We start from the raw sequence: 26,792 nt of genomic DNA, 5'->3' as shown, positions 1-26,792 counted from the left end.
ACTTTGAAATGATGGTGTGTACTTTGCTGGTGGCAGGGGTGGATTTTGGGCAGAGCGTGCAATTGGAAGTACATGCACAGATTATGAAATACCGTAATTTGTATGTACACTCGACATACTGGCACAGACATATACACCAGCTTTAAGGCTAGTGTAAATGTTTGTGCCTGTCACTTACACTAGTATTTCACACAGAAAAATAGGTGTAGGCGTTTACATAAAATATGCTTCAAACAGGCACCATAAATGGTGCTTTAACTAGCTGTCCCCTTATAACAATATCCACTATGTTTTGTGCAGACTAGTCTCTTGCAGAATGGTGACATGTTCGACAACACTGAACTTAACTTCTAAATCAAGGTTTTTCCTTTAGCCCAACTGGCACATATATCTTTATGAAGTCTATTTAGTCTGTGTTGGCAAAATAAACGTACAACTGCTTCAATCTAGTTTCTTGAAAGTCATTAAACGAAAACAAAATTTAAAAATCTTTACAAATGTATGCTGTAGAAAAAGATAGCAGTATATAACATAGCAATATCAACCACCACACCTGGAATGTGCACATTCTAAACCAATATGGTAATTTTGAACAGGAAGGCTACTAAGCATTGACCAAATGCATCAGAACAAATATTTTATTTAAAAATGTAAAAATGAGATATTTAGAGTCCCATTGCTATTGCTTTCATCATTGTAGATTACAAAAAAATGTTTGGAAACAAAGCAAAAAAAAAAAAAAAAGGGAAACACCAAGAACAGGCTGCTACAACATAGTCAAACCATCATACTTCAATATTTGCATACTTAGCAGCATTATTTTCACTGAACCATGTAAGAAAACAAAGCAAAACATTATGGCAGTTATTAACATCTGAAAGGAAAAAAACATTGGGATGAAATTACTAAACAGATGGGTACATATTGAGGACAATTAGCATTGATCTCTTAACTGTTTTAAATCCTCCCCCAATAAAACGTCAACTCAAGGGTTAACTTTGTGCATTTTTTTTGGCTGATTTGCAGTTTTCCAGTCCATAGTACATGCGTGGGACAAAGTGAGTCATAATAAACTTCTACACAATGAAAGCCTTTTTAAGCAGATGGTGGAAAATCTCACTACTTTGTGAACACGCACAAATTAAAAAAAAAAAAAAAAAAAAAAAGAAATTACAAGTTTCATAAACCAGTGCTGCCAATAAGATTATCTTCTGTATCTTCCTCTTTCTCCCCGATCTCGATCTCTGTCTCGAACCCTCTCTCTCTCTCTGTCTCTTCCCCGGTCACGTTCTCTGTCTCTTCTGGTATCTCTGGGACGGTCACGGTCTCTGTCACGGTTTCGATCACGGTCTCGGTCACGATCTCTGTCACGATCACGGTCACGATCTCTGTCACGATCTCGATCTCTGTCTCGGTCTCTCTCCCGAGGTCTGCTTCTACGACCGCTGACAACCGCCTGTGTGCGCCGCAGGAAGTCATCCACTCTCATGTCATAGTCATGCTGTGAAAAATGTTTTAGTGGTTAAAAATGGTCAACAAATATTTTAATGGCCAATCTTTGCTTCTTTACCACAAAAGTAGATTCATCTTAAAATATTAGCACTCTCTCATATGCACTGATGCATGTCTGGTAGAAACCATGCTAAGCTCAATGTGTTCTGAAATACAATCTAAGCAGCACAAGGTTACTGAAGCAATTCTAAACATCTACAAAGTATATCTTTAATAAAGCTAATCACCTATTCATTTTTATGCAATGTATCTAAAACGAGAAATTAGATCTTACCTGCTAATTGTCTTTCAAGTCCCTCCAGACCAGTTCAGAGACACTTGGGTTTACCTTCAGCCAGAGGATGGAGATTGAGAACTACTGAACTAGTGATACCTATCATCCTTTAAGTACCTTATGCAGTCCCCCCCCACTAGTCAGTATTTCAATAGCAAAGCAGTAAAAGGACCAGATATCCCCAAAATTCTGGGAACAAGAAACAACCGTTAACAAACCAGGGTTATACTCCCAATTGCAGAATAGGAACAGTGAATCTCTTCATAAAGGCAGTTAATAAATCCCAATAAATAAATAAATAAATATAAAGTGAAGAATTCTTCAGATGACAATGCTGCAAGCATCCCAGGGTGTGTTCTGGACTGGTCTGGAGGGACTCAAAGAACCTCAGCAGGTAAGATCTAGTTTCTCCTTCTTTTTTTCATCCCACTAGACTAATCCAGACACTTAGGTAGTACCAAAGCAATAATCCTCAAGGTTAGGAACCAGACAGGTGAGAATTCAAGAATGTAGCCCAAAATTTGCATCCTGCCAAGCCTTAACATCTAACCTATAGTGGTGTATGAAAATGCACAATGAGGACCAAGAAGTTGCTTTCCATATTTCTTCTGGTGGTATCAGGCTATGCTCTGCCCAAGATGATGCTTGACCCCGAGCTTCTCAATATATGGACAGACACCATCATCCCCTTAAACCACTTGCTTTAGAAGCTGCCTCTTTCTGTATCCTCAAAACAAAACACCAGTCAGACCAATGAAACACTTCCGTACTTTCCAAATAAAAGCAAGCTCTCCTAACCTCCAACTGATGGTGATCCAGAAGAGAAGTAGAAAAATTCATGAAAAAAGACACCCCTTTAGGGAGAAAGATGGGAATTAGACAAATGGCTACCTTCTCATGACAAAAAATACATAAACAAAAACACAAAACAACAACAAAAAAAAAAAAACCACCACCCTAGACAGGGCTCTTGACATAAGGCCTGTAACTCAGTTTCACCACACAGAACATACAGCCATTAAGAGCAATGTTTTCAAAGATCTTTAACAAAACAAAAGCTGAGAATCAAAGGGCACATCCACTAGGATGGACAACAGAAGATTCAGATCTCAGAGAGGAACTATCAGGTGCCTAGGTGGTCTCACCAGCTTAATGAACTTCAGTAATCATAAGGTATCTACAAGAGATGCCAGAGATTGTCTACTAACGAAATCTCTGTAGCAAGAGATCATCACTATTTGCACCCTCAGGGAGACTAGGTCCAAATAATCCTGCACATAAACCCCAAATTTCGAAGACAACTTTAGCGGCCCCATCTGCCTCTCCAAGCACCATTGATCTATGTCTCCACACTCAAACGTATGCCAAGGAGGTCGACACCTTCCTCAAGCACAACAAAGTAGCTACAACACAGGCAGATTAACCTCTTTTCCTAGGTCATAAGACAAAATTGATGGACATCCTACATCCAGAAGGGTCCCTGCAGCAACTGTACCTCCGATGATGGAAATAGCAGAGGAACCTACATTAACAGCTACATGAGATCTCCTTTTGAGGGCCTTCTTGGCCAATTCAGTGCCATCAACACTATCAAATCCCAATGTAATTTTACCCTCTGAATGCCCAACAGACTCTATGGAGGAAAAATACGCCCCATTGCTTGGGGTCTTTTCTTCAATTGAAAAGTGTAGGAAGTCTGGCATTTCTGCGGGTAATGCAGAGGTTTTCAACTCAGTCCTCAGGGCACATCCGGTCAGTCTGAGTTTTCTGGATATTCCCTTTGAATTCAAAAACTCCAACTGGCTACGTGTGTCCCAAGCACTGGGTTGAAAACCCCTGGTGTAATGCATACGAAGACCTTCCACAGAACTCTACTCTCCCGGGTCCAGCAGGTGCCTGCTCAAAAAGTCAGCTTGTACATTCTCTACTCCTGTGACATAAGCTGATATCAACAGTTGTGTTCTGCCCACCTCATCAGTATCTGTACTACTACTGCCAATTCTCAGCTCTTGGGTCCTCCCTGTGGATTGACATAAGCTACTGCTGTGATATTGTCTTGACAAAAGATGCATCACTTTCCTGTATTTTTGGGTGAAAAGCCTCCAGGGCTAGAAGCACAGCCCTGGCCTCCAAGATATTAATTGGTCAGGATGTCTCCGGGTCTGATCACCTTCCTTGGGCTACCTTGCCTTTATAATGAACTCCTCAACCTTTTTATAAATTTATATTTATTAAGTTTCCATTTTACAAAGAAACAATCTTTGATAGGATACACCAATATCTGAATAAAATACAAAAGAAAAGGAACCATTTAAATGAGAGAAATTTTTTCCCACTTATATTACTACATAATCATATATAATAGTCCACAAATAAAGGAGGATGAATACCAAGCAATTAACTATAATACCATTGGAAGTTGGCATAACTGTGGAAAGAACTCCTCAACCTTTGAGAGTGGGATCTGTTGTGACCAAAATCAGTTTCAGTCTACAGATCCTTTTCTTGCTTCAGGTTCAACAAATGCAACCACCACGACAGACTTCTCCCCACTTTTCCCCTCAGAGCCTTTCAATTCTGAGTTCGAGGAAACCAGTGAGAAAGAAAAGCCCTCTTCAAGGTGACTGCCATCGAGCTCAGTACTTGGACATAATCACAGGATGTAGGCCGGACTGAATAGCCTTCAGATGTGTCTGCAATTTCAATGGTCTTTCACTGGTCAAGATGGTCAAGAACACTTTTCCTTGACAAGTGTCAAACAGGGCTCCTAAATACATTGTGACAGCAGCAGCTTGATGTTGACCCATTGGCCTCCTGGCTCTCTTGGAAACATTTTGCTCCAATTAGACAACTGTCCAAAGTCCAAAATCCACAAGGCCCCCACCACAGCCACTATTACCTTCCAAAAAGTCCTTGGACCTGTGGCCAGACTGAACAGAAGCATGCAAAAACCTGGAAATGACAACTCAAAATCATGAAATTCAGATATTGTTGGTGCTCTGCAAGAACAGAAATATGTAAATATGCTGAAGTCCAGCAATGTCAGAAACACTGTGGAGTACTGCAACTATCATAGAATACAAGGTCTTCATATGAAACCTACCACTGCTACCTTTATAGGAGACCTGCAAGAGGATTCCAAGAAAACATGAGGGACAGGACAGGCAAGCTTATGAGCATAGCCATCTCGAATCACTTGAAAACACACTTCTAAAAAAAAACAAAAAACAAACAAACCAACAACAAAAAAACTGTCTTAGGCATCCCTCCACTGATGAAACTGAAGCTTTTATGTCTACTGTCTGGATTAAGCACAGGAAGACCTTCTCCTTCCCCAGCCAAGGAAATGGTTGTGTTTTCCCACATAAAAAAAAATCAGGCCCTCCCTGACCCACGGGAAATCCCCAGCATATGATTACAGGTTGTCTCTAGCATGTAAAGCTGCTCACCATTTGTTGTGCTGCTCAAAAAACCATGTCAGCATGCACCTGCCACCAGAGGACCTTGAGCTGACAGATGCCATAAATGGAATAGGGCCGAAACTGCTCTGCCTTGTGCACCAGGACCTGACTGCCCATCAAAACACCTTCTGAATAGCCTTCCAGGGCATTCTCTGGTAACTTCAAACAAAAACAGGCCACAGCTAAAGACAGCCAAGGCCTACGAGGACAAGACCAACACCTCAAACATTTGTTTCAATGTATCCTTCCTTCTGTCCTTTGAATCCACAGGCAAACACACCAAGGCAAACAGCTCACCACAGGTTAAGAATATGTTATTCTCTCCTCCTCCCCCCCCCAAAATATTCATGGTGCTTCTGCCACTGAAAAAAGCCATAGCTGTCAGGGCCCTTGCCTGCCTATTTAAAACTATTATAAATATATTCTTTTCCCTGTTTGAGGCCTGTCCCTGGAGGCTCTCAGGCAGCCCCATCCAAAAAGTAGAGAAGATGGTTCCAGGCAAAAAAAAAAGGGGGGGGGGGCAGGGTGTTGGACCTAGTACCCTGGGGCTATAGAAAATGGCACCAAAGCCAAACCCTACATCTCAAGGGCACATTACCTAGACTCCAAATTTATCTTCATATACAGTCAAGAAGGGAGCCCAATTAAAAATTCATTTGTGGCATAAAAAACCCCTGAAGCAACCTAGCTGACTAGTCCCTCACCTACCATCTGCTAGAGACTGAGACATATTTATTTATTACATTTGTACCCCGCTCTTTCCAACATACAGCAGGTCCAGTGTGGCTTACATAGTAAAAGAAAGCATCTTACATGGTAAAGAAAGTGAAGATACATACCTGTAGCAGGTGTTCTCCGAGGACAGCAGGCTGGACATCACCACACGTGGGGTATCCCTAGCACCCAGGCTCACGGTCAATTGGGCCTCGCAACGGCGAGGACATAACTGAGATTGACCTAAAAACAAACACTCTAAGTGAGAGTGCAGCCTGGAACAGAACAGAAATGGGCCTAGGAGGGTGGAGTTGGATTCTAAACCCCAAACAGATTCTGAAGCACCGACTGCCCAAATCGACTGTCGTGTCGGGTATCCTGCTGAAGGCAGTAGTGAGATGTGAATGTGTGGACTGATGACCACATCGCAGCTTTGCAAATTTCTTCAATGGAGGCTGACTTCAAGTGGGCCACTGACGCAGCCATGGCCCTGACATTATGAGCCGTGACATGACCCTCCAAAGTCAGCCCAGCTTGGGCATAAGTGAAGGAAATACAATCTGCTAGCCAATTTGATATGGTGCGTTTTCCGATGGCAACCCCCATCCTGTTGGGATCAAAAGAAAGAAACAACTGGGCGGACTGTCGATAGGGCTTTGTCCGCTCCATGTAAAAGGCCAATGCTCTCTTACAGTCCAAGGGCAGGAATGTGGTCGGGGAAAAAATGTTGGCAAGACAATTGACTGGTTCAGATGGAACTCCGACACCACCTTTGGCAAAAACTTAGGATGAGTGCGGAGGACTACCCTGTTATGATGAAATTTGAGATAAGGAGCATGAACCACCAGGGCTTGGAGTTCACTGACCCTATGAGCTGAAGTAACAGCCACCAAGAAAATGACCTTCCAGGTCAAGTATTTCAGATGACAGGAATTCAGTGGCTGAAAAGGAGGTTTCATCAGCTGGGTGAGAACGACATTGAGATCCCATGACACTGTAGGAGGTTTGACAGGGGGCTTTGACAAAAGCAAACCTCTCATGAATCGAACAACTAAAGGCTGTCCAGAGATAGGCTGACCTTCTACACGTTGATGGTAAGCACTAATCGCACTAAGGTGAACTCTTACGGAGTTGGTCTTAAGACCAGACTCTGACAAGTGTAGAAGGTATTCAAGCAGGGTCCGTGTAGGACAAGAGAAAGGATCTAGGGCCCTGCTGTCACACCAGACGGCAAACCTCCTCCATTTAAAACCGTAACTCCTTTTCGTGGAATCTTTCCTGGAAGCAAGCAAGACCCGGGAGACACCCTCTGAGAGACCCAAGGAGGCAACTTCTAAGCTCTCAACATCCAGGCCGTGAGAGCCAGAGACCGGAGGTTGGGATGCAGAAGTGACCCCTGATTCTGAGTGATGAGGGTCGGTAAACACTCCAATCTCCACGGTTCTTCTGAAGACAAGTCCAGAAGAAGAGGGAACCAAATCTGACGAGGCCAGTAGGGTGCTATCAGGATCATGGTTCCTCGGTCTTGCCTGATTTTCAGCAAAGTCTTCCCTACTAGAGGTATAGGAGGATACGCATACAGAAGGCCTGTCCCCCAATGTAGGAGAAAAGCATCTGACGCTAGTCTGTCGTGAGCCTGAAGTCTGGAACAGAACTGAGGAACTCTGTGATTGTATTGAGTGGCAAAAAGATCCACCGAGGGGGTGCCCCATGCTCGGAAGATCTTGCGGACAACGTCCATGTTCAGGGACCACTCGTGAGGTTGCATTATCCTGCTCAATCTGTCGGCCAGACTGTTGTTTACACCTGCCAGATATGTGGCTTGGAGAATCATTCCATGCTGATGAGCCCAAAGCCACATCCTGACGGCTTCCTGACACAGAGGGCGTGATCCGGTGCCCCCCTGCTTGTCCGTGTAATACATGGCAACCTGATTGTCTGTCTGAATTAGAACAATGTGATTGGGCAGCCGGTCTCTGAAAGCCTTTAGTGCATTCCAGATCGCTCGTAATTCCAAGAGGTTGATCTGAAGATGCGTCTCCTGGACGGACCAAACACCACATGAGCCCCCCACCCCAGAAGGGATGCATCCGTCGTCAGCACTTTTTGTGGCTGAGGAATTTGAAATGGGCGTCCCAAGACCAGATTGGATCGAATGGTCCACCAATGAAGGGAATTGCAAAATTCGGTGGAGAGACAGATGACATCCTCCAGATCCCCCGTAGCCTGACACCACTGGGAAGCTAGGGTCCTTTGAGCTGATCTCATGTGTAGAAGTGCCATGGGAGTCACATGGACTGTGGAGGCCATATGACCCAGAAGTCTCAACATCTGCCGAGCTGTGATCTGTTAAGACGCTCGAGTCAAGGAGACGAGGGACAAAAGGTTGTCTGCCCTGGCCTGGGGTAAGTAGGCTCGAGACGTCTGTGTGTTCAACAGAGCTCCTATGAAGTCCAATTTTTGAACAGGAACTAGATGGGACTTTGGATAATTGATTACAAACCCCAGTAGCTCGAGCAGCTGGATAGTAATCCGCATGGATTTCAGAGCTCCTGCCTCCAAGGTGTTCTTCACCAGCCAATCGTCGAGATAAGGGAACACATGCACTCCCAGTTTGCGTAGTGACGCTACGACCACTGCCAAACATTTTGTGAACACTCTGGGCGTAGAGGCGAGACCAAAGGGCAGTACGCAATACTGAAAGTGCTGAGTTCCCAGTCAAAATCGAAGGTACTGCCTGTGACTTGGGAGCACCGAGATGAGAGTATAGGCATCCTTTAAGTCCAGAGAGCATAGCCAATCGTTTTCCTGAATCATGGGAAGAAGGGTGCCCAGGGAAAGCATCCTGAACTTTCTCGAACCAGATATTTGTTCAGGCCCCTTAGGTCTAGGATGGGACGCATCCCCCCTGTTTTCTTTTCCACAAGAAAGTACCTGGAATAGAATCCCAGCCCTTCCTGCCCTGGTGGAACAGGCTCGACCGCATTGGCGCTGAGAAGGGCGGAGAGTACCTCTGCAAGTACCTGCTTGTGATGGGAGCTGAAGGATTGAACTCCCGGTGGACAATTTGGAGGCAAGGATTCCAGATTGAGGGCGTATCCGGACCGGACTATTTGCAAAACCCACCTGTCGGAGGTTACAAGAGGCCACCTTTGGTGAAAAAATGTAAGCCTCCCCCCGACAGGAAGATCGTCCGGCACAGACACTTTGATGTTGGCTATGTTGCTCTGGAGCCAGTCAAAAGCCCGTCCCTTGCTTTTGCTGGGGAGCCGGAGGGGCCTGAGGCGCACGCCGCTGACGAGAGCGAGCATGCTGGGGCCGAGCCTGAACCGGCTGCCGAGAAGCAGGAGTGTACCTACACCTACTAGAGGAGTAGGGAGCCCTCCGTCTTCCTCCAAAAAACCTCCTAGATGAGGAGGTAGTAGCAGAAGGCGTCCGGCGGGTGAGAGAATCCATAGCATCATGATGCTTTTTGAGGGAATCAACCATGTCCTCAACCTTCTCGCCAAAAAGATTGTCCCCCCGGCAAGGAACATCCGCTATACGGTGCTGGGTCTTCTGATCCAGGTCCGAAACACGCAGCCATGAGAATCTGCGCATCATGATACCCTGAGCAGCCGCCCGGGATGCAGCATCAAAAGAATCAAAAGCTCCCCTGGCCAGGAATTTTCTGCACGCCTTCTGCTGCCTGACCACCTGGTGAAAAGGCTCAGCAAGCTCAGGGGGATAAGCTTCAACCAAGCTGGACAGTTGCTTTATCGAGTTCCAAGTGGATGCTGGTATACAGCTGGTATGTCTGGATTTTAGCTGCGAGCATTCCGGCCTGATACGTACGCCTCCCAAAAGAATCCAAGGTTCTAGACTCTCTGCCTGGGGGCGCTGAGGCATAGTCTCTAGTACTCCTGGATCTTCTGAGAGCAGAGTCCACCACCATGGAACCGTGAGGAAGCTGGGCCTTCACCATCATAGGCTCACCATGGACTCTGTACTGGGATTCGGACTTCTTGCTGACCACTGGATTAGAGAGAGGACAAGACCATTTCCGCAACATCACTTCCCGGAGTGTATTGTGCAACCTCTTTTGGTGGAGGATAGTCCAGGACCTCGAACATCTCGGCCCTGGGCTCATCCACAGCCTCCATGGGAAAAGGAATGTCCAGAGACATTTCCCACACAAAAGATGAAAAGGAGAGACTCTCCAGTGGAGATTGTCTAACCTCAACAGGAGGAGTGGGATCAGATGGAAGCCCCTGAGAATCTTCCTCCGAAAAATACCTGGGGTCTTCCTCTTCACTCCATGAGTGCTCCTGCTCGGTGTCGGACAAGAGCTCCCGAAGAGCAGCCCGAACCTGATCCTGTCTCGACTTCGAGGCCCGATGTCCTCGTTGGGGGGGAGGGGGGGGGGTGAGAAGTGGACCGGTGCCTGGACTCTGGTGAAGCTTCCTCCACCAACGTCGAGGGAGAGTCCACCCGGGTGTCAGCCGACTCAGGCACCACACACGGTACCGAGGGCGGAGACGTCCAAACAGGAGATGGACCAGACGCAGTCTCAACAGTGGGTACCGAAGGCGCAAGCACCTGCGGTACCGATGCCGATGGACGCATCATCCCTTCCAGAAGGCTTGGAAGTATGGCCCAGAGACAATCATCGAGGGCTGCCATCGGAACAAGCGGTGGGGCCGGTGCTAGAGTCTGCAGGGGTTCGAGAGCCGGTACCTGGCTGCCAGACGGCCTACGCATCGGCACCTCCTGAATGGAGGGTGAGCGATCCTCCCGGTGCAGACACTTCTCGGGTGCCGACTCCCTCGGCTCCCCGGAGCTCCCGGTACCGTAACGGGAAGGAGACCGATGACGGCACTTCTTAGCCTTTGCTCGACGCCCGTCATCGACACTCGGTACCAATGAAGAGGACGTGGAATCCTCGCGCCTCTTCGGGGCCGGGGCCGACTCAGAGCGGTCCCGGGGGGCCTGCATAGCAGTAGGCCTCGAGACAGGTGGAGACCCGCTCGATACCTCGCTGCTCCCAGCGGTAACAGGCCTCTCAGCAGCCATTACCTGGACTCTCGATGCTGTCGACCTCGGTACCGATGCCGACGTCAAAGGTTCGGACCGATCTGAAAAAAGTCTCTCATGCCGAGCTTCTCGAGACAGCTGGGTCCGTTTTTTCATCAATTTACACAACTTACAAGCAGCTGGTAAATGATCAGGACCCAGGCACTGAATACACCAAGCGTGAGGATCGGTTGACGAGATGGTCCGATTGCAGCGGGAACAGCGTTTGAAGCCGCTAGGAGTCCTCGATGACATCGTAAGAAAAATAGCGGCCGAAAAATCAAAGGGCTCGATGGTGCCAATCGAAAGGCACGAAAAAAGAAATCGCCGAGCGACCTAAGCGATCGCGAACGAAAACGAAAGAAAACTTAAAAGCAAAAATAAACTAGAAAATAAAGGAAAAATTCTCTCCTTTCTTTTTTTTTTTTTAACAAAGCACAAAAAGAAAAACGGAGCGCATAAACGCCAGGTTAAAAAAACGAAACCTACCTCCTGGGTCAAAAAAAAACACGCAGAGAAGTCAAAAGTCACCTCTCTTTGCGAACGCGGAGAAAAGGAAACTGAGGGAAGCGGGCGGGAAGTCCCCGCGCCCGTCGCGCACCTTCTAGAACTTTTGATTTTTCCGGAGCTCCTGGGCCGTCGCGGACGACGACCCACGTGTGGTGAGCTCCAGCCTGCTTGTCCTCGGAGAATACAGTAAAAACAAGGAAATGTAGGAACAGTATTATAAATTGTGATGATCATAATATTGACTAGTGGGAGACTGCACATGGTACTTAAAGTATGATATTACTAATTCAGCAGCTCTCAGACTCCTCCTGCTGGCAGAAGATAAACGCATACATCTGGACTGGCCTGGTGGGACAAAAAGGAATGCTTCAAGTCTTTCATGTTCATTCTATGATAAAGGAGGTCATCAGTTTAAAGTTGCTTGTATCCATGGTGGAAATGAGAACTAATAAGTATGCCATGAACTGATTTTCGATCCAACTTTATATTTGTTTTTAAATCTTTATCCAAGCAGTTGGAAAGGTTTTTTTTTTGTCTTTTAAAGTATGTCTACTCTTCAACAGTTGACCACTATTTTAGAATCACAACTAAGACAGAATTATTGAAATTATCTGACAATCATCAGTAACTTAACAGAAACAAGCCCAATTCTGTAGCTCAACTCTGTTGCTGCACCATGGCTATAAAAAAATGACAAATATAATTTAAATTACCATTTTACCATACTTGGCAGTCTCATGTTTTCATCTGTCATGCTCTTATTTTTAAATGGCATCAACACAGTGAAATATTTAAAAAGAAAGCCTACATACAACACACTGAGGGTAATTCCAGGGGCACTTAGTAAAGGCTCTGGCTATGGCACTTACACCAGCCCTACAACGGGTGTAAATGCCCATTCCCAAGTGCTAGAATACATATAAAATTATAGTATTCTACGATTACTACCATGCATACACATCAGCAAAGTACATTTCTTCTAATCGTGGTGTGCATTTTTCTGCTGGCTGCTATTCTATAAGGGGTCATTAACATGGGAAAGTGGTCTCTTACACATATAAATGACAAACACTGCCATTTATGCAACCGTTAACACTTCCTTATAGAATTACCACCCAATATAACCAAGGATCACTGCTGCAATTAAACTTACTACTCGCTTATCTCTGTATCTTGCATCATGTGGCACTGGATGATGTCCTGAGTATTGTGGATGGGCCTGAGGTGGTGGCGGGTGATGCTGATAATATGGATGATGAGGCGGCTGTTCCATACCTGGATAGGGGGGCTGAAATACAAAGATGTTAAACAATAATGTGATAGCTAAAGGCATGTATGTATATTCAGCTTAATTTATTTACTGGTCATTTGCTATACTATATCCCAGTGGTTCCCAAGCATGATCCCGGAGGCACCCCTGCCAGTCAGGTTTTCAGGATACCCACAATGAATATTAAGGTAAAATTATGTATCATACCTGATAATTTTCTTTCCATTAATCATAGCTGATCAATCCATAGACTGGTGGGTTGTGTCCATCTACCAGCAGGTGGAGATAGAGAGCAATCCTTTTGCCTCCCTATATGTGGTCATGTGCTGCCGGAAACTCCTCAGTATGTCGATATCCAAGCTCCATCCGCAGGACTCAGCACTTAGAGAATTACACCCACAAAGGGACATACTGCCCAGCTCACCACCGCCGAAACGGGGGAGGGGAATTAACCCAGCTCATCCCCACACAAGTGGGGGAGGGGAATCCGCCCAGCTCATCCCCGCGGAGCGGGGGAGGGACACCACCCCGCTGATGCGGGGGGATCTGGCTTATCCTGCAACCGCGGGAGGAGCTGACTGACCCTAACACCGCCGAAGCGGGAGGGAGCGCCGGCAGAATTTATGTCTCAATCCAGCCCAGTAAAACGGAGGGGAGAGGAATGCAGCAGCTCACTGTAACACAAACTCGTCTCAACTCCTGAAGAATCCAATTGAAAAAACTTGAACAAGAAGTCCTCCTGAACAGGAACTGAAGACTAAACTTGAACCTGAAATGCAACCAGAATATAAACAGTACAGATATCTGGGAGGGGCTATGGATTGATCAGCTATGATTAATGGAAAGAAAATTATCAGGTATGATACATAATTTTACCTTCCATATCATCATGCTGATCAATCCATAGACTGGTGGGATGTACCAAAGCAGTACTCACCCAGGGCGGGACATTGAAATCCCTGACCGCAACACTGAAGCTCCAAACCGGGCCTCCGCCCGAGCAGCCACAGTCAAGCGGTAATGCCTGGAGAAGGTATGGGCCGATGCCCAAGTTGCCGCCTTGCATATCTCTTCCAAGGAGACGGACCCGGCCTCTGCCATCGAGGCCGCCTGAGCTCTAGTGGAGTGAGCCTTCAGCTGAATAGGCTGCACCTTCCCCGCGGCCACATAAGCCGCTGCAATGGCTTCCTTGACCCATCTTGCCACTGTAGACTTAGCAGCCTGCAGACCCTTACGAGGACCTGCAAACAGGACAAACAGATGATCCGATTTCCGGAAATCATTGGTCACTTCCAAGTATCTGATGATGACTCGTCTCACATCCAGAAATTTGAGAGCAGAGTATTCCTCTGGGTAGTCCTCCCTACGAAAGGAAGGGAGACAGAGCTGCTGATTCACATGGAAGCGAGAAACAATCTTGGGCAGGAAGGAAGGCACTGTGCGAAAAGTCACTCCTGCCTCAGTGAACTGCAGAAAAGGCTCTCGACATGAGAGTGCCTGGAGCTCGGAAACTCTTCTGGCTAAAGTGATAGCCACCAAAAAGACTGCTTTCAACGTCAGGTCTTTCAGAGATGCCCTCGACAAGGGTTCAAAAGGCGGCTTCTGCAAGGCTCTGAGCACCAGGTTGAGATTCCACGCAGGCACCACTGAGTGCAAAGGAGGGCGCAGGTGATTAACTCCCTTGAGAAAGCGTACCACATCTGGCTGCGAAGCCAGGGAAGCACCCTTCAGGCGGCCCCTGAAGCAAGCCAGAGCCGCTACCTGGACTTTAAGGGAACTGAGCGACAGGCCTTTCTCCAGACCTTCTTGCAGGAACGCCAGCACTGAAGAAATTGGAGCAGTGAAGGGAGAAAGTGAGCCTGCTTCACACCACGCTGCAAAGGTACGCCAAACCCTGGCGTAAGCAGTAGAAGTAGAGCGCTTCCTCGCTCTCAGCATAGTGGCGATGACCTTGTCTGAGAAGGTCTTCTTCCTCAGACGCTGCCGCTCAATAGCCAGGCCGTAAGACCAAAGGGGGAGGGATCCTCCATCACCACGGGACCCTGATGCAACAGGCCCTGCTCCACTGGCAGCCGCAGAGGGTCGTCCACTGAGAGCCTGATCAAGTCTGCATACCAGGGACGTCTGGGCCAGTCCGGACCCACCAGGATTATCCGGCCCGGATGCTTTGCCACCCGGTCTAGTACCCTGCCCAACATGGGCCAGGGCGGGAACACATAGAGAAGCTCCTGTGTCGGCCACTGTTGGAGAAGAGCATCTACTCCCAGAGATCGAGGGTGCTGTGTGTGACCACCACCTGCTGAGATAGAGAACATACTGAGGAGTTTCCGGCAGCACATGACCACATATAGGGAGGCAAAAGGATTGCTCTCTATCTCCACCTGCTGGTAGATGGACACAACCCACCAGTCTATGGATTGATCAGCATGATGATATGGAATGAGAGATTTGCATGCACTGCCTCCACCTCATACAAATCTCTCATGAATATTCATTATGGATATACTGAAAACTTGACTGGCTGGGATGCCTCCAGGACCAGGTGTGGGAACCAGTGCTACATCCATCTATCTAAATTTTGGTGCACATATGCTTCTAATTTCTTTACCGAATCAGTGCAGAGATTTTCAAAATAAGACAGCAACAAATATACATGCTTCCCCCCCCCACCCCGGGGGGAGGGGCTCACTTGAAATACTAAACTGTTTTAAACCCAATAACGTATTACACTTTTAGCAGGAAGCACTCCATGTTGGTCATTGCTCAAGGGCAATACCTGGTAGCTAGATTCAGTACCCAAGACTGAAAGGGTCCTGAAGCCACAGGCCTAGGATTGTCACAATGACCAGACAAGGAACATTGCTAGGAAGGGTAGAAAGAGGGAGGAGGAAAGATGCGAACTAAGGGAAAACTCTGAACCTGACTAGGCCGAAGTAGCAGAAAAACTGCAAGACCACTGGTAAAAATGAGGCACTAAAAACATTGCTGTCAATAAAACAGCTGAAACTGCCTGGGTTAACAAAACTATTCAATGAATAGACAAACAGCAGGAAGTAGATGTGGTCCTACTGAGAATTCCGTGAATATCATAGGGAGGTAATGTAAACAACCTCAGGAGCAGAATTCAAAAAAAGACATTCAACAAGGACATATGCTAGGCAATACACTTAGGAATTCAAATTCAAACACAACAACTACCAGGCTAACAATGTGAATTTCTCAGCAAGTGCAGACCCTTTCCCATATGCGGTGTCTCCTCAGCTACTCAGTTGCACAGCTCAAATTAATACAATTCTTTGGGATGTTGGAAGGATAGTGTGGCTGATCAATCCTATGGAAAACGAGGACTGAATCAGGCACACAAGTGGGCAACTCATTAGCAGCCCTGAGCTTATGTATTGTCCATTGTTCAGGAGCAATCTGCACATCAAAAAGGTGCAAACGTTGCAAGGTCATACATTTGCTAGCACAGCTCAACCACATGTACAGTCTCTGATTGTAGATTGGTCCAAAAGTAATGTGAAGTAAAATGTATGACGTGAACACCAGGCTGCTGCTTTACAAACAGTGTCTAGTAAAGCATACTTCAAGAGAGCCTTGGTAGCCGCAGTGGCAATGACCTAATGAAATATTTTAATGGTTAAGAGAAGCATCAGTTCATTTGTAACAGAACCAAACTCATGACGCTAGCCAAGTTGCTGAAGTTCATCTAGCAAATGGAATGTCTCCTTTGACCCTAACAGCATTATCAAATAGCTGCACAGAGTTTGATGGGTTCAGCTCTTAAAGCAGTAAGCAAGAATCTGTTTACAGCTTAGAGTGTAGAGGGCTTTTTCATGTGGACTGTTATGAGGCTTTCAGAAAGCATTATTTCATTACTAATATGGAAAAGTGTTAACATTTTGGGTAAAAATGAGATGAGTCTGAAGAACTACCGTATGATGAAACCGTATGAAAGTCCCATAGGTAACTAAGGTGTGAAAATCATTTCAAGTTCTTCTAGCTGAGGTAACCATTACTAAAAAGAAGTTTTATCAGGTCACTCTTTTACTACAGAGTGAACACTGGCTCCCAATAGCATTTTAAATGGAATCCTATAAGCTAACCATTACCTACTAGGTTTATTATGCTGGTGTACCATAAGTTCTTTCAAAATAGTACCATATTTACCACCAAGGCACCTCTATTCATCTCAAAAAGCACCTACTAACCACCCCAACGCACTGTATAATCAGACTTAACAGCACCAGCAACTCGTGCATTAGTAATTTGACTCGGACCCTTTGAATCAATATACCACTTAATACTAAAATCTGCTTTCTTTTTTTCCTTCCCTTCATTATATGGCATGGCTTTTTTGTACATGTGCTTGTTTGTCTTATGAGAAATTTGATAAATAAAACAAATTAATCTTTCAAAAAAAATTCTTATCTCCTCTCAAAACTTATTTCTCCAAGGCACTCCCCTAATGCTGATTAGATATTCTCTCTATATATTTGCTGATACTTTGTACAGAATTCTCATAGTGTTTCATGCTGATCTCTTGATGGCTAACTGTGGCACTGATCTTTTTCCCTTTACCTATTGTACCATCCTTAATTAAATGTAGTTACATTTCCCCTTCACCTTGTACCTACTCATGCGTCTCACACGTTTCACCTTGTACCTACTCATGCTTCTCACACACACGCTTCACCTTGTACCTACTTATGCTTCTCACACACACATCCTCCCAATGTATTTATCCCCCTTTTTATAACTACTGTAAACTGCTTAAACCTTTACTCTATTAGCAGATTAACTATGAACTGACTAGAAAGAATAATTCCCAGGTGACAAGCTTGAGTGAAGAGGATTTCACTAGCACAGATAGCAACTTCTAAGTTATGTAAGGAGAAAAATTGATGCCACAATATAGGAAATTTCAGCAACTATGGCCTGACAAAAAGAAGCTCATTCAAGGTGAGAAAGCCAACATGGATTAAGTGAAGGGAAATCTTACCTTACCAATCTATTACATTTCTTTGAAGAGGTGAACGAACATGTGGATAAAGGTGAGCCGGTCGATATTGTGTATCTGGATTTTCAGAAGGCGTTTGACAAAGTACCTCATGAAAGACGAGGTGGCATGGGCTATAAAGGACTTGCCTAATGGGAAAGGCCCAGGCCGGATGGATTCACTAATACATTTTATAAATGCTATAGCAAGTTAATAGAGCCACTCTTGGTTCGAGTCTTCAATGAGATCGAGTTCCAAACTGAGTTGCCTCACGCCTGGCGGTTGGCAAACATTGTAGTCCTATTGCAGCCAGGAAAGGATCCGGAACATTGTGGATCTTATCGTCCGATATCATTATTGGGTTCAGATTATAAAATATTTACAAAACTTCTAGCTCGGGGACTACAGAGGGCGATGCCAAAATTAGTACATATCGACCAAGCAGGTTTTATAATAGGGAAGCAAACATTTAACATACGTACAGCGCTCCATTTGATCCATGAGGCGGAAACCACACGGCAACCTACGTTATTACTTTCCCTTGACGCAAAGAAGGCATTTGATCAGGTTCATTGGTCCTTTATGGTCTCGGTTTTAGCCCAAATGGACTTCTTGGGACGCTTTGTCTCGTGGCTCAAACTTCTTTATACACATCCACTAGTCTCTCTGTGGATCAATGGTGCTAGTTTGAATTCGATCCCGCTGGGACGAGGGACCCGGCAGGGATGTGGGCTGTCCCCACTGCTGTTCACATTGACCATGGAACCGCTGACCCAGACTATACAAATGCATCCAAATATACATAAACTTTCCTTGGGGATGGATGTCCATAAGATAAAGTTATTTGCAGATAATATTCTCCTTACATTGACTGATCCCCAGGACTCACTGCCACTGGTGATACGGGGCCTACACCAATATGGACAGCTCTCAGGCTTTCGGGTGAACATGGACAAGTCAGAGATTATAGGCCTTGGGTTGTCGGGTGTGGAGATGGCCTCCCTCCGACAGCAATATCCTTTTTGGTGGGCCGTTCACTCCCTTTGATATCTGGGCATCAATCTTACGCCTAAATGATCAGATCTGTATAAAGCTAACTTTCCCTCCAAAATTTGGGAGTTATTCCTTGAGCTAGAACGGTGGGAAGGGCTAGTACTTTCATGGTTGGGAAGAGTGTCTGCCATAAAAATGATGATCTTGCCAAATATTTTATATTTGTTTCTGGCATTACCGTTGCCACTGCCCAAACAATGTTTTCGCCACCTCAACCGAAAAGTCTTTGCTTACCTTAAGTATTGTGTTCAATTCTGGTCGCTGCATCTTAAGAAAGATATAGTACAATTAGAAAAGGTGCAGCGAAGGGCGACTAAAATGATAGCAGGGATGGGACAACTTCCCTATGAAGAAAGACTAAGGAGGCTAGGGCTTTTCAGCTTGGAGAAGAGACGGCTAAGGGGAGACGATAGAGGTATATAAAATAATGAGTCGAGTGGAACAGGTGGATGTGAAGCGTCTGTTCATGCTTTCCAAAAATACTAGGACTAGGGGGCGTGTGATGAAACTAGTGTAGTAAATTTAAAACAAATCGGAGAAAATTTTTCTTCACCCAACGCATAATTAAACTGAAATTCGTTGCCGGAGAACGTGGTGAAGGCAGTTAGCTTAGCAGAGATTTAAAAGGGGTTAGACGGTTTCCTAAAGGACAAATCCATAAACCACTACTAAATGGACCTGGGAAAAATCCACAATTCCAGGAATAACATGTATAGAATGTTTGTACATTTGGGAAGCTTGCCAGGTGCCCTTGGCCTGGATTGGCCGCTGTCGTGGACAGGTTGCTGGGCTTGATGGACCCTTGGTCTTTTCCCAGTGAGGCATTACTTATGTACATATGGCAACATAAACCTCCAAGGGTGCGAGCTGATATGTTTCAATCTAAGAAAAAAGGGGGTTCGGGAGTTCCAAATATCACCCTATGTTTCCAAGTGGCACAATTGCATGTGCTTGCGGAGTGGAGCGCTGACAGAATAAAACCTTGGCTTCAAATTGAAAAACACTGAATGGGAACAAGACAGTTGAACTCCATATTGTGGGTACCCGGCACCAACTTTTAGCATATATTGGACAGTCCATTCCAGCAGTGCGCTTTCCCCTACAAACCTGATATGCCATACGACAGAAGTTCTTCCCAGGTAGATTGTATTTTCGGCAAATGACAATAAGGACCGTTCCAGGTTTCCCCTCTGGGGACAGAGGATAATGTATATAGAATATGGGAACGGAAGGACCTTACCTCTTTGGGTCAAATTTGGAAGGAGGGGACGATGGTGTCGTTTGCTGACCATCAGGAGGAGTTTGGCCTACCACCATATCACTTGTTCGAGATTATATCTATCGACGAGCCAAGGAGGAGTTGGCTCTAGAGGACACTGCTTTGGGGAGTGATCTTAGGGGAAGGGGCTACAAGGGATGTGTTTCTCGCATATATGCTGCTCTGCTGTCATACCACACACCTATATTGCGCTACATCCAGCGCTGGGAGAGAGACCTGAAGACCAGTTATGAACTCAAGCGATGGGAGAGGGCTATGGGATATATGTTACAGGTTTCTGTCTCCAGCTCCCTGATTGAAAAGAGTTATAAAATGCTGTATCGCTGGTATTTTACACCTAATAAGTTAGCAAAAATGAATGGTCAATGTTGGAGGGGCTGTACAGAGGTGGATGATATGTTCCATATATGGTGGGCATATCCCAAGACACAGGTCTATTGGACAGAATTACAGAATTACCCGGCCCATCTCCGTGATTACTGTTTCCATCCCTGTCCCCGCACACCCTCTCTCTGACTCCGTCCTCACCCCAGGGCTCTGTTCTCATCTGCAGAAGCCTCAAACACCTGATTTTATATCTAAATCTTTTTATTAAAGTATAAAAAGGAACAATATGCTGTGCAACTGTTGTGTATAAATTACAAACAGTAGATAAAAAAACAACAAAGCAGTGGAATCAAATGTATTTATTGGAACAATACCCGACGTGGCCACGTTTCGCCCTCAGGCTGTGTCAGGGGTATAAACTATCAAAAGTGCATTAGCATATCAGTTCAGTTGGAAGTAGCAGATAAATGGAACTAGATTTTTGGAACTACTAGTGTGTATGATATATTTACATACACTTTTGATAGTTTATACCCCTGACGCAGCCTAAGGGCGAAACGTGGCCACGTCGGGTATTGTTCCAATAAATACATTTGATTCCACTGCTTTGTTGTTTTTTTATCTACTGTTTTGTAAGCAGTTGTGTGCCTTTTTGTTTTTTTTTTGTTTTGTTTTAAATTACAAACAGAAAACAACAACAACAACTAGCAGCTATAATAACCCTCCACCACCAACAATAGCCAATTTCTACTACAGCAAGGAATCCTAATCCACCCTGTTAAATTGTCCAGGGGTACAAAATACAACCCGTTCTGTATGCCCTAGCAGTGGAGAAATATGCCATATGAAGCACTGTTATGATTTTTTAATCTGTGGATGAATAAGTCATCAACAATTTCGGGATTCAGTCTAGCTCTCCTGTCTTCTACAGTCCCTCCTGCAATAGAAGATGTCTTCTTAGAAGATGTGCTGGTAGCAGGATGTACAGTATCCCCCATGTAAATTTTGCTAGCTGTGGCCAGCATGTTTGCTTATTTTTCCAAAAATAAAAATATCGTTGTCTGCAAACAAACAAATTAACAGTACAGTTTATTAACAGGCTTCAAAGTAGGAAGTGACACGGGGACAAAGTTTGTCCCCATCCCCTCATGGGCTCTGTCTCTGTCCCCTGAGATCTGTCCCAGTCCCCTTCTTTACACTAGGGCCAAGCCTGCTGGAAGCTGAAGAAAGTGCAGCCTGGTAGTGGATTTTGGGTTCCCTTCCCAAATTTCTGCCCTGGGTCCCAGCCATGTTTAACACTAACTCTGGCAAAATGTACTTTCAATCTGACATACTCTTAATCACAAAACAGAAAAAAACCCTATATTTTTACATTTTATTGTCTGGTCAGTTTTTAAATCATGTTGGTCAGGCTCTGGTTTCTGCTTCCCCGTCTTCTCTTAACTCACTCACCAGGTCTCCTGTCCATTTGACATCTCTTCTTTCTCCATGTTCAATATCCATCTTCTGTGTCCCTATCGTCCCTCACGTTCAGCTTATCCCTTCTGTGTCGCTATACTTTCATGTCCAGTTATCTCCCCTGTATTCATATCCCTGCATCCATCATCACCACTCTATCTCCCTATCCTCTTCACCCGTGTCAAACAAAATCTCCCTTCTGTCTGCATTGCCCCTGTGTCCATATACCATCCCTACGGAGCATATCCCTGTCGCCACCCCCCCACCCCCCCATGAACATATTTCTCCTCTGTTTGTTACCTCCCTCTCTTTCCCCACCCCTTCAAGCAACTAGCTCACCTGAATGCCCTCTTTCTCTTTCTTGCTGTGGGCTCAGTATTTGGCTCCCACTTCCTTCACCCCCATGGTCCAGCAAACCTATCCCCCTCCTCCCATAGGTCCAGTCCTCCCCACGTCTCCAGCCAGCACTTTCTCCCCCTCCCTTCGTCCTCCTAGCGGGGCTCCTGCAGCTAGCAACAATTCACAGTCAAAGGCCAAATGGCTTTCCTTCTGTCACATCCCACCCTCTCTATTGCCACTTCCTTTGACGCTACACAGGAAGCTGCAGTAGAGAGGTTGGGACACAGCAGGAGGAAGGCCATGGAGACAGCCTCTTACTGTGACTTGCTGACAGCTGCACGTTCCTGTATGTGAGACCTGTGGGGAGGAAGACGGGTAGGGAGGAAAGGTAAAATTATGTCTTATAAGATAATTTTCTTTCCTTTAGTCACAGCATATAAATCCAAAAACTGGTGGGTTGTGTCCATCTAGCAGCAAGTGGAGATAGGGAATACTGTACTGAAGACAGCAATACTGCACGGCCAGCCCCTCAGTATATATCTCATCACAAAGCAGAATTAGAAGCAAATACCCTGGAAGCCCTCCTCACAAATGAAGGATAGAGTCCTTGCCCTTTTCTGTTTTTTTTTTTGAAATGCCACTGTGTCTGGAAAAAAAAAAGACATCTACAGCAGATACCCCCCGCCAACAACTATATCAGAAAGCATGGCAGAAAGGGAGGGAACCTGGATTCATCTGCTGTGACTAAAGGAAAGAAAATTATCAGGTAAGGTACAATTTTACCTTCCTTAGCCTCTACAGCATATGAATCCAGAAACTGGTGGGATGTACCCAAGCAATCCCTAAATAGGATGGGAAGCCACCGCACCCAGAGACAGAACCACCGCTCCAAAAGAAGCATCCACCCATGCAGCCACATCCATATCGATAATGCTTTGAAAACGAGAGGCCCAAGTAGCGGCCAGACAGATTTCCTCCAGAAACAGCACACATGTTTCTATCCATGTGCAGTGGGCCTGCAACATCACCGGCTCTCCAAAATATACACCAAAGAAACTGCCTCCTTGATCCAGTAAGCAACAGTCTCTTTCAATGCTGCATTGCACTATCAGGGCCCCGACAAGAGCATGAATAGATGATCTGAACAACACCTACAAATAAAGGAGGAGAACCTGCCGAACGTCCAAGAGCTGAAGCCTCGCATAATCTTTTGATAGTCCTCCCTCCTAAACGAAGGGAGAAGGCTGAATGAGATGAAACTGTGAGAAGACCTTCAGTAAAAAGAGCGGGACTGTACCACCGATGGGCACTGAACGTGGGCCTCCATCCACTCCGAGGCTCTTCGCCTGGGTGGCCAGAGTCACATTGTGTGTGCCCCCCTGCTGAATGATATACACCACTGCTATTGTGCTGTCTGACAGAACATAAACCACCTTGCACTCCAGCGAGTCCTGAAAAGCCCTTAAAGCAATCACCACCACTCGAAGCTCAAGCCGCTTGATCGGCCATGCCGCTTCTATAACAGTCCAACACCCCTATGCATATCTGTGGAGACAAGGAGGCTCCCCCAACCCGAAAAGCTGGCATCTGTAACCACTACAACCCACTGCAGAGAGGACAATGGTATCCCCCGCTGCAAATAGGAGTCGCGAAGCCACCAGTTCATGCCTGGAAACTGAAGCAAACTCCCAGAAACTCCAGGGTCTGGGTGGGGGTGAGATAACTCTTGCTGTAATTTACCACCCAACCTTGTGCAGAAAGATGAGAAAGAACTGTGTACTGCGAAGGCTCTCATGCTAAGAAGGTGCCTGAATTAGACAATTATCTAGGTAAGGATGTACTTGGATCCTTTGCCAGTGAAGAAAGGCTGCCACCACCACAACTTTTGAAAATGTGTGAGGTGCAGTGGAAGGCCAAAAGGCATGGATGGCTTTGAATTCAAAATGATCTCCCAGGATCATAAATCGTAGAAATTTCCTGTGAGAAGGCCAAATTGGGATATGAAAATAAGGTTCCCTGAGGTCCAATGAGGTGAGAAACTCACCTAGCTGGACTGAGGCTATAACAGAACGAAGAGTCTCCATGTGACAGTGCAGCACTCAGACTTGTTCACTCCTCTGAGATCCAGACCCGGGTGAAGAGAGAGTCTTCTTTCTTTGGGATGACAAAATAGACGTAATAGCGACCTGTGACCTTCTCTGTCGGAGAACAGGCTGAATGGCCTCCAGTTGCCTTAAAGAGGCTAAGGTACTTAGCACTACTCAACTCTTTGCAGAGCTGCCACAAAAAAATCTGCAAGTGCCTTTGTAAATTCTAGCTTTTAGCCATGGAGAATGATATCAAGGTGGTCCACACCATGTGAAAACAGAACAGATGCCCACCTACGTCTACGTACAAGGAGCGAACCTCAATTCTGTCACTGTGAGGGCTGCGAAGAGGGAGAGGGTCTTGAAGCAGAAAATAATGCGTGGAACAGGTAGACGTGAATTGCTTGTTTACTCTTTCCAAAAATACTAGGACTAGGGGGCACACAATGAAGCTACAACGTAGTAAATTTAAAACAAATCTGAGAAAATATTTCTTCACTCAACGTGTAATTAAACTCTGGAATTCGTTGTCAGAGAATATGGTAAAAGCAGTTAGCTTAGCAGGGTTTAAAAAAAAAAAAAAGAGGTTTGGATAACTTCCAAAAGAAAAGTCCATAAGCCATTATGGGGAAAATCCAGTCCTTATTTCTAGGATAAGCAGCATAAAATGTATTGTACTGTTTTGAGATCTTGCCAGGTACTTGCTTGATGGACCTTCTGTCTGTCCCAGCATGGCAACTCTTACAAGCTTAAAGGGCTTCTTGCCTCCTCGAAAGGAAGACGGAGTCTGAGGAAAGCTAGGTTTTTGAGATGGCAAACCCTACTAGATCTCCAGCTTTATCCTCACCCCAAAATTTTATCACAACTATTAGATTGCTAAGTCATTCACTAGATTTTGAAGAGATTACCCCCTGTATCTCTATTTATCCTTTGTGTTCTCTCCATTATGCTTTCTCAGAAAACAAAACCAAACTAAATGTGTTCTGCATTACAAAAGACTGACAAGTGGAAAAATTCTTCCCTGGCCTAACCTTAGGAGCACAAATTCAAAGGGGTTTGGTTACATCTGTAATACAGCTTGTGTAAAACCTTTTACTTTAAAGTTTGTCATTTTTCAGTTTGTAAATGAGACTCTGGAATTGATTGTAAATACAGTACATTTATTCCCCTGCTTCACACACTGCATAATTTGTTTGCTGGTTAAGAGCAAAATTAAATTTATGCATGCTTAGCATAGCAGACATGGGGAGCTCATTTTCAAAGCACTCAAGACTTACAAAGTTCCATAGTAACCTATGGAACTTTGTAAGTGTAAGTGCTTTGAAAATACGCCTCATGGAGTACCACTGAATGAGATGAATGATATTCTGAGGGATTTCTTGCATTTTATTTTTCTTTAGTTTAACACAAGACAATCACTTTATTTTTGCTGGTAGAAGTGTTAATTTTGAATGAAAATATAAAATGGTTCAGTTTTGACATTACTCCTGCTTTAATTCATACATCTAGACAAATACTAATTTTATTCACTATAAAAAATAATTACTTCTCATATGCTACAAAGCTAAAAAATTATACAAACCATTCCTTGCCAAGGTGGCGGAGGCCCCATGTTGTGAAATTCCCTCACATAGTCATTGTAAGACTAAATTAAGGAAAAAAAAGAAAAAGAAAAAGATTGTTATTGGGTGAATTTAGAACTGTAAAAAAACATGCTATAACATGCATCAGCTTAAAATTTCATCTCTTCTCCCAATACAGTGAGACAAACTTACCCCATTCAAAAAGACATCACGACGAACTCCTGTAAACCGTCTGTGAAGAACAAAATACATGAATATAAATAAAAATGGTCTATACCAATTAAGATACCCACTCTGATCTAAATGTGCTGTCAACTTACCTGTCAACTTCTTGGTACCGGGGATCCTTGATATACCCTGTTCAAATAACAAGCATTTTGTTTGTAAATTAACATTTTCAAAAGGATATTAAACTTAGTCACAGTATTAGACTTTTATCAATTCTTTGGCACTACTGTTTACCAAGCAAAATGTTGTTCTCCAATTCCAATAAAGGTGAATAGAGTTCAATGAAATATTTCCCAATGCTGCTTCATATTGTAGCAGTGCTTGGACATGTTTATGCTATTAGTTCTTACACAACTTCCAACACGAATTCTGATTTTAATGCTGAAACTTGATGTCAATGTCATCTTGCAATTATATATTGCCACCCTCGTCTGGCAGCTCCAGGGCTATTTACATTATAAAAAAAATAACTAACAAAACAAATTAATACATCATACAAAAACAGTACATCATACAAAGAGAAAAACATTCAGCATAACATTACTAAATCAGTAGTACAAGTTGTGATCTTCTTACAGAAAGAAAAATAATTTGCATATCTATATAAATAAAATTCCCCCTCAGACGTTCTGAAGCTCACTCCATC

The 26,792-nt window shown here is 44.8% G+C and overlaps 1 protein-coding gene across 5 annotated transcripts in view; it reads right to left on the bottom strand.

Moving 5' to 3' along the window:
- Positions 1-624: 624 nt before the first annotated feature.
- Positions 625-26,792, bottom strand: part of YTHDC1 (YTH domain containing 1) — a 274,467-nt gene continuing 248,299 nt past the window's right edge. For all 5 annotated transcript variants that reach the window (XM_030190527.1, XM_030190528.1, XM_030190529.1 and 2 more), the window contains 5 exons: positions 26,239-26,275; positions 26,111-26,150; positions 25,918-25,980; positions 12,677-12,811; positions 625-1,501 (listed from right to left, as the gene is read on the bottom strand). In XM_030190527.1, coding sequence (XP_030046387.1) covers positions 1,205-1,501; positions 12,677-12,811; positions 25,918-25,980; positions 26,111-26,150; positions 26,239-26,275 — 572 coding nt within the window. In that variant the 3' untranslated portion in view covers positions 625-1,204. The remainder of the gene's footprint in view (positions 1,502-12,676; positions 12,812-25,917; positions 25,981-26,110; positions 26,151-26,238; positions 26,276-26,792) is intronic.

The sequence above is a fragment of the Microcaecilia unicolor genome, chromosome 2, assembly GCF_901765095.1.
Source record: "Microcaecilia unicolor chromosome 2, aMicUni1.1, whole genome shotgun sequence".
Classification (NCBI taxonomy): domain Eukaryota; kingdom Metazoa; phylum Chordata; class Amphibia; order Gymnophiona; family Siphonopidae; genus Microcaecilia; species Microcaecilia unicolor.
This window is presented reverse-complemented; position numbering and strand designations above follow the sequence as displayed.